The following is an 8,526-nucleotide window of genomic DNA, read 5'->3' as shown; positions in this document are numbered from 1 at the left end:
GGAGAAAAGACAGACAAGTACAAAAATATGAATATAAACTAATCTAAGTTGGTATTGTAAATGGTAAAAATGTCTTGCTTCCTTTAAGCCATTTTACCAATCTCTGTGATGCTCACACCTGGAGTTACAAAACTTTAAAAAGGGTACCCCCTAAATGGGCAAGGACATCTCTGCAAAGGGGTTAACTCGCCTGCATGGTCTACGTTCCCCACAGAATTAACTCAAATTCAACGCAAATCAACTGAAAGAAATCCAAGGTTTCACACCCATTCAGAACTGTAACAACATAAAACACCTGTGTAAATATAAATAACATTTTAATAATATTTAATTGCTACATCACCTACAAAACAGAAAATATTGGTAGACCTATTAGTGTAAGTTTCATACAAAAATATGGTATTTTCATTGACCTATGCAAAATGCAAAATACGTGGTTACAAAAATTTGACTTCCAAGTATTTATACAATTAACAGAAACACTAAAGCACGCATGCTCTCCTGTACAAGCACATTGGACTTTTTACACTTATTCAACATGAATGCATTGTCGTTCTGGTTATAATTAAGCCACCCCATGCGTGGAGTAATGCCACAAGCAAAGGCATTTCATTTGCAGGCAGGGGCAGCTGGTGTAGGGAGGTATATTCTCAGTTGCCTCATGTTGTCTCATGTAGCAGGCCGGTGCAGACCTGCAGCGTCTGAACAAGTCTCAATCATTCCGCTATAGCGGTTTTCCATTCTCCGGTATTCAAACCAGAATCACTAAGGCCTCGCAAATAATTAAAAAAACAAAATTTGTTTCAAAATGTGAAAATGGGCCGTCCACTCATTTTATGCCTCTCTTTCATTCGTCAGACACTGTATCCTCTTGAAGGTGCAGTCAGAAAGGGAAGACCACCGCTAAATACGCATCTCTTATAATTTAGCGGATATTCAATGTTTGGTTTGAATACCGGGGATATGGAATTCCGCTATACGGCCAGAGGATTGAATCCCGCAGGGCTGGGCTCCCCCGCTGCTCCACACCGTGCCCTTATGTGAGCGTGGGCTCGGGCTGGGCGTGGTGCCGCCGGTTCCTCATCTTCTTCAGCTCCTGCGCGTGCTTCCACTTGGCCTTCTGCCGCTGGCGCCGCTCGCGCACCCACAGCGTCTCGCAGTAGCGGTCCAGGCCCGGCGCCGGGCCGCCGCTCAGCCGCAGGTAGTCCTTGTAGCGCTGGCGTGCCTCGGCGGCGGGGTCGCGGGGCTCGGCGTGGGCGGGGTCGATCACGCGCAGGGCCACCCGCAGCAGGGTGCGGGTGAAGGTGTGCTCCTGGGCCGTGCAGAGGTACAGCCCCCCGTCCCGCCGGTGGACGGCCCGGATCAGCAGCCCCAGGTCCGTCCGGATCACCCGCTCGTCCGGCTTAACCTGAGAGGGGGGTTTAGGAGTTTGCGGTTCAGGTTTTGGGATTGGGGGGGGGGGGATGGCGTGGGGGTAAATGCACAATCACACACGATTCACACTGTTCTTTGTGAAACGTCCATTTTAAAAGCAGAGGACTTGAAGAAACATTCAACAGAACTGCTTCACACACCTGGTTTAAGTGGCCCTCTGCTTTGTGTTTCCTCCACACCCATAATTACTTGACTGGATTGGTCATTAGGTCTAACTGGCACTAATGACTGTGTGTTTATGGTGCTGGTAATAACGTTTGGGGGCCACCCAGACTATCTGAGTGCTCGAAGCAGACCAAATCTTTTCTAGGATTTAATGACATCAGCAGACCAGGGCATCCATTTTAGGGGCTGGCCAGGGGGCCTGCTGGGTAACGGCTCTCAGCGGCCGCAGGGCCGGTCCTGATTTAGGGGCGGGGTCGGGTCGTACCTCTTCCCAGAGCTCCGACCCGGGACGCTGCAGGAACCAGCGCACCTGGGCCTGCTGGGACTTCGAGACGCACTCCAGGAAGGTGGAGTTGTGCTCCACCCCGAAAATCAGCTTCTCCTCCACCCGATCGCCCGCCGTGGCTACGGAGGACACAGTCAACACAACGCTGTGCATTTCAACATCATTACAACTACACGCAGCATTGCTGTGTGCGATATAGAGTGGTCAATATTGGATACTTTACCGTGGACAGTAAATCAGATCTTAAACATTTATTCTCTTTTAAAATAAAATTATAGCAACCTGAAAACATGATATGGGAATATGTAGTCCATTTAACACTTACTCTCCTCAAGATCCCAGCACTGGCTTGAGGGGTCGCCATGTTTGATATCCTGTCTCCTGGCCCGCCTGGAAACCAAGAGAGGCCATTTAGCAACACTCACCCCTCCATAAAAGAGGCTGAGGCCAAGGCTGCTCGTCTTAGCGAAGCACTGGCTCTCATTGATTGTGTGTGTACGCACACCTGTGTTTGTGTGTGAGTGTGTGTGAATGAATGAGTGTGTGTGTGTGTGTGTGTGTGCGCGCACATTGTGTGTGTCTGCATGTGTGTGTGTGCATGTGCGTGCTTAAGCAGTAGAACGCGGTCTGTTTTAGCGCAGGCCTGCAGGGGGCGCTGCTCCGTACCTCTTAGAGGCCTGCATGTATCGGGAGCACTGGGCGCCGTCCCAGGCGCAGTAGGGGTCCCGCGCCAGGCAGCACTCGGCGCACACCTGACCGTACAGGCTGCAGCGGTGCAGAGACACCTGCGCCAGCCCGTCCCGGGACCCCACGTACAGCTGTTGCTGTGGAGCGGAGAGGCGGGTCAGAGGCGGCCAGCATTTCAGACATACACAGACAGGGCAAAAACAGGGAAGCTAGTGAGTTAAACTGGGACTCCCAAATCAATCAAACCAGCAGGAAACGAGAGCTCTGGTAACAATTCTCTCACGGCGACCATCGCACAACTATGAGCCGGGATGACAAATGAAAAGATCGACAGAGCGTGGTTTGGGCGAAGGCAGAGAGCACACCGCAAACGTACACATAATTATCTTACCTGTTTGGAGGAGATCTTCATATTCACGATGGGAGAGGGAGTCTGCAATGAATAAAAACTACATTTAATAAAATGACACTTTAAAATAAAGATAAATGCTGAAAATTCCACAGCTTTGATATGTTCCAAACAGCCAATTCGATGTGCCACGCTGCCACATGTCAATGTCTCAAAAGAGTATTTCACATTTGTTCATGATAAATGACAACCATACAGACAAAATATACCAAATTAAAAATACCAAGTTACCAAGGTGTAACACGACTTATTTTTTCTTCACGCCATTAAAAACAGACGTATGTAACCCAGTAATAGAGTAGCATTATGTCTGGCCCGCTTCCTGGACCTGCGGCGGACATGTCAGATCCTGCAGGAAACCGCTGTTCTTCATCTCTGCGTGCGAGCCATTAGAGCAGAGGCCCCGCCCCCTGCCCCTCTCACCTGGAACACCTGCAGCTCCTCCAGAACCACCTCCTCCGTGACCCAGTTCTCCTGCGTGATGCTCACCACCTTCAGAACCGTGCCCACGTCTGACGCACGCACACACACACACACACACAAACAACTTTATTTCCACCCTATCTAATATGCAGCTGCATATTGCAGTTATTGCCGAAGGGATCAGTTTTCATAGCTCCATATCTCCCCATTTTGAAATTGTGCCGTTCTGTACAGGGCTGTTTTCACTCTGGTGCATACGTTTACGTATGACATTATCCTCACTGACATATCTCTGTGCACATGGGTCAAGGCTGTCTGGGTATTTCAGTTAAACAGCCACAAGAAAATTGATCATTGAAATTTCATACAGCTTTACACAATGTGAGTTGAAGACACCATAGAGTATGATGAAACAGAGCTATGAAATCAGAATATTTCGCAATTTCCCACGGTATACACGCACACACGTCACTGCACACACCAGAAATAAACCATTCCATCGTTCCAAAGCCCAACAGACGAAGGCCACTTTCACACGCGCGAGACGAGTTCTTATTGGAACGCGCGCGCAGCGGTTACGTCACCTGTCCCCAGGAACATGACGGCGTACTGGCCGTCCTCGGCCGCCACGCGGTCCACGGCGATGCGGGTCAGCCGGTAGTCCACGTTGATGCGGGTGAACAGGGGCCTGCCGGTGACCGGGTACACGGCCTTGTACATCATGGGGTGGTATTTGACGAAGCTCACCACTTCGTCGGGGAAGTCTTTGGTCGTCTTTATCCGTGGGTCATAGGTCTTACTCGGACACTGAAGGGGGGGGGGGGGTACGGGAATTAATTTTACAGATAAACGAGATAAGACAGTGTCTGCAAACCCATAATTTGCATACTTTGTTTGAGTAAAAAGGGAGAATACCATCAGCAAATAAAGATAAAATACTGGACTTGTTATGAAGAAAACACTCCCTCTAGTGGTGAAAAAGACAACGGCAAAAAGAGCGGAAACATCTGCTGTGCAGACTTCATCAGTCTCTGTTTAATATAAGCAGATCTAATGGCAGGGACTTATCCAGTGATTGTTTTTGCAGGGGTTTATTTATACGCTGAGCAAACCTCGTGAGGACCAGCCCAAAGCGGCCCGCGACGGCTCGCGTTCGTGTCGTCTAATTTGTTGAACAAACACGAACGGTCCACTCGTCATCCCGCCGGTTGCAAAATACACACGCGCGATCGCGCCGCCGTGACAACCACACCACGGCGACCGCTCGGAACACCATTTGTTATTTTCTGCGTTAACCGCGTGGCCTGCAGTGTGCAGTGGCATTAATTAAAATCAACGAGAAAGGGCCTCTCACAGTCCGCTCTCTGTATCGAACGGCTATAGCGCTGGACCAGATGTTCCATTTAAACAGCCAGCAGGAACGGAGTCCATAAATAACCGATACTCGGCATCCTTCAGGCAGTTCAAATAAACACCGGCAGGCCTACCAGCTCAGACAAACACAATGCTGCCACTGAATCTCACATCTACTGTACATGCAACGTTAACACGCGGTATTAATTCCTTATGAAGTATCCGCGTGTGTGTGAGAGCAGCTTACGGTCCCGGGCCGGGGGTAGGGAATCCGGCCCTCGTACTCCACCCAGCGATGGTCGGGCCCGTCCTTGTGCGCGTACGGGCCGTTAAAAACGCCGCGGACGTCGGCCATGCTGTACACACACACTGCCGAGCCCCTGAAGATGGAGCTGAAGACACACACCTGCTTCAGTAACTTCACCCAGCCCACAACCCAAACCACAGCTATCTAAAGCTACCTACCATATAGCAAATATCACACTATTATTTTATTAAAAATACAACATTCTTACAATAAAACTGCTAATGTATGCTTACACTATCAAAATTAATGAGATTGAACATCTACAATGTGAAAAATAAAGCAAACCCCTTGTGTTAAATGTTTTAAAACTAGAGTGTGCACATGAAACACACACGCTGTACCTTGTGGTGGTGAAGACTCCATACACGATGGGATTCCTCTCATCTCGAGTTGGGAGAAGGAAAATGTCCTCTGAAACAAAGGAACAGACAGGAAGAGGTGGCCTGTCACTTCCTGTTCAGCACGCACGAAACACAGATCTTAGGGACAGAGGCCCTGTTAAAATGTAGAGCCCCACCTCCCCTCCGTCTCCCCCTCCCTCCCTTCCTCTACCACTTCACACATCTGAAGTGATCGATTGACTCGGTGGGGTTAGGCCATATGGCTTTTACCTGCTTGTGATCTACAGAAAAGGAGAAGGAAGCAAGGAAAGAGGGAAGGATGAACAGAAGGAAGGATGGACGAAAGGAAGGAAGGATGGATGGAAGAAAGGAAGGAAGGATGAACAGAAAGAAGTAAGGACGGACAGAAGGAAGGATGGATGGACAGAAGGAAGGAAGGACAGAAGGTAGGAAGGAAGTAAGGATGGACAGAAGGAAGGAAGGACGAAAGGAAGGAAGGAAGGACACAGAGTTCTGAGACACAGCCGGAGTTGCAGGGGGAGACTCACGCAGCTCGTCGAAGTGCGTGTCCACCCCGTCCCTCCCCGGGATGGAGCACACCAGCCTGGCCTTCAGGAACGTGGTCCACTTGCTGGTCAGGCTCCTCAAGCCCCCGATGTCATTCTGAAACACGACCGGCACCGCCACCGTGAACAGGGGCGGGACTACTCAAATATGCATCTCACATCTCTGCCTGATCGGTTGCTGTGACTGGATGATGTAAAGCAGTTAACATCACCCTTATTCGTTCCCACGGCAGCTAGGCTGATCCGACGAAGGATTACAGAAAGCGGCAATCAAAGTAAACAATGACAGTTAATCATTTACCCCCGATTAGCATGTCACTACATCATGAAGTTTCTCTAACCAGGGAAACATTTCTTGAAGGGAAGGCGAAGGAATGCGGAGTAGGCTCTCCAGCCATGCTTCTACAGGCCCTGACCGGACGGCTCTATAGACCGCGACAAGCACGCTAACAAAGAGGAAAGCCGGGCTCACAGCAAAGCTACGCTAATGCCTGCTCAAGAGCATTGCAGACCACTACAACATTCTATTTCCCCCATACCATAATCTTCAAAGATAACGTTATCCGAGAAAAGATCCGTCACCGACAGGCGCTCCAGATTACCGCAGAAGGCAGCGAAGGCGAGTGTGCCGGCGCACAAGAGCTTGGCCTTAGAGCCTGGATTTGTCATTGTGTGTATTGGATTTGCCCTTGGAGGGGTCTGCCCGAGTGCCGACACACACACACAATGCTCAGGGTCTGTTCAATCTAACCCCAGCGCGATTCATCCTTACACGCACGCGACCTATTCCAGGACAAATTTGGTCAATTTCAGCAGCTGCCGATGTTCCAAATAGCAAAACGCTTTATTAAATACTCCACTTAAAGTGAAGTCTCTTGCAATTATGCTGAATAATTGTGGCACCAAACAATAATAGGGAGAAAAAAGCCAGCTGGTTGAAATTTGCTAGCGCTTCACTTTACAGATGCATTCTGGGAACGCGATTCAAGTTTGCTGACCAAGTTGTGAAACACTCTTGCTGTAGGGCTATTCTACGAGAACAGTTTTTTGGATGGATTTCAGAAACACTGACATGATCGATTTCTGTCAGTGACAGACTTCACATGCACATTTCACAGCTGTACAGAACTGTGAGTCTGAGCCACAAGGAACCCAGGGTTTATTTAAAAAAAAAAAAAAAAAACAGTTTGAGAATGAAATCCAGAGAAAGTGCTTGGACCTTCACTAAGGCTTTTATAGCCACAAAGTGCTGATTTTAAAAAGCCCCCAATTAAACTTCAACTCCCTGTGTGAGCGCCTAGACTTTCATTTCTAACCGGCTGACAAAAAGGTGCTTTAAACTGCACCTCTGAAGGCTGACTGAGCGATGGGCCGTCCTGTAAATCAAACCCCTTCAACAGGAGTTAACAGGACATAGCAGGCACTTAAAACGTACTGCGCTGAGGAGAAAGTGCAGATGTTTGCTGGACCCTTATGACCAATACGGGAAGGTGATGATTAACCCCCCCCCCCCCACAAGGAGCAAGTGGTTGAACCCTCTTTCAGCAGCTTGCAAAAAGAGGAATGTACCAAGAAGCCTCCTTTCCTGAGGGTGGGGGGGAAGGGGGGGGTGCTTGAATCCGTGCTCTGCCAGGCCCTGCACTGGAGTCTCAGATCATTCAGAGCTTATAATTCACCCCCGGCCCACATCGCCGTAACAGCCGGCCCCCTGACCCTGCCCCCGCCCGCTGACCCCGGCCCCGCCCCCCAGGGCTCACCCTGCAGACCCGGGCCACTCGGGAGAGCACGCTCTTGTCACCGGAGCCCCCGTCCCGGGACGCCTCGCGGAAGAAGAAGTAAATCTTGTCGTCGTCCGGGTTGTAGGTGTCGGAGACGGGATGGGCGGCGATGAACTTGGCCTCTGTGGGAAAGAGGAGAGAGGAGAGCGGGATCACACAGCTGAGCCACCGTCCTGCAGACACCTGGCTTTCAACAGGGTGATATACGCTCACCACGGACCAAAAACAGGGACCACTGTACAGTGAGGGAGGACACGGAATAAATCTCCTCAGCTTCCCTTCACCTGAGTTACACCACAGATGGAAGTCCTGGTTCCCCTTCCACACAAAAACCCTAAAGGACGTCAATGAAATTTTTCAACATAATTTACAGGGCAGGTGTAAGTATGCTTTTTTTAAAAACAAAACAAAATTCCCTTCCTTCCAAAGTCTTCCCTCAGCGAGTCAGAAGGAAATTTAACCCTTTGAAGAGCAGGTTTTTTGGAATGCTTTTTTCAAAATTCTAAGTGTTCCAGAACTCCACTGCTTTCAATTACCAGTAGTGATTGTGACATCAGCGTCAGAATGTTCAGTTAACAGCATTCCAATCACATATCTGTGACCTCACACATCAAAGGGTTACTAACGTACAGCATTCTGGCTTTTATCATAGCCTTGGAAACACGTGCAGCAGGGAGTTCCTACTCAGTCAGCGGAGGGCAGCTCATGGACAGAGACTCTTTTGTCAGGGCAGGCTTTTGTGGGAGGTGAGAAAACGCTGAGGAATGAGGAAAAGAG

General features: G+C 49.6%; 1 protein-coding gene across 3 annotated transcripts in view; it reads right to left on the bottom strand.

The window, feature by feature from the left end:
- Positions 1 to 300: 300 nt before the first annotated feature.
- sema3d (sema domain, immunoglobulin domain (Ig), short basic domain, secreted, (semaphorin) 3D) overlaps positions 301 to 8,526 on the bottom strand; it is a 78,581-nt gene continuing 70,355 nt past the window's right edge. For all 3 annotated transcript variants that reach the window (XM_064318535.1, XM_064318533.1, XM_064318534.1), the window contains exons 8-18: positions 7,729 to 7,871; positions 5,954 to 6,068; positions 5,406 to 5,475; positions 5,005 to 5,149; positions 3,989 to 4,211; positions 3,405 to 3,493; positions 2,964 to 3,005; positions 2,552 to 2,709; positions 2,211 to 2,275; positions 1,865 to 2,004; positions 301 to 1,408 (exon numbers count right to left, since the gene is read on the bottom strand). In XM_064318535.1, coding sequence (XP_064174605.1) covers positions 1,037 to 1,408; positions 1,865 to 2,004; positions 2,211 to 2,275; positions 2,552 to 2,709; positions 2,964 to 3,005; positions 3,405 to 3,493; positions 3,989 to 4,211; positions 5,005 to 5,149; positions 5,406 to 5,475; positions 5,954 to 6,068; positions 7,729 to 7,871 — 1,562 coding nt within the window. In that variant the 3' untranslated portion in view covers positions 301 to 1,036. The remainder of the gene's footprint in view (positions 1,409 to 1,864; positions 2,005 to 2,210; positions 2,276 to 2,551; positions 2,710 to 2,963; positions 3,006 to 3,404; positions 3,494 to 3,988; positions 4,212 to 5,004; positions 5,150 to 5,405; positions 5,476 to 5,953; positions 6,069 to 7,728; positions 7,872 to 8,526) is intronic.

This window comes from Anguilla rostrata, chromosome 19 (assembly GCF_018555375.3).
Source record: "Anguilla rostrata isolate EN2019 chromosome 19, ASM1855537v3, whole genome shotgun sequence".
NCBI classification, from domain to species: Eukaryota; Metazoa; Chordata; class Actinopteri; order Anguilliformes; family Anguillidae; genus Anguilla; species Anguilla rostrata.
The sequence above is the reverse complement of the archived record's forward strand: the minus strand, read 5'-3'. Positions and strand labels throughout refer to the sequence as shown.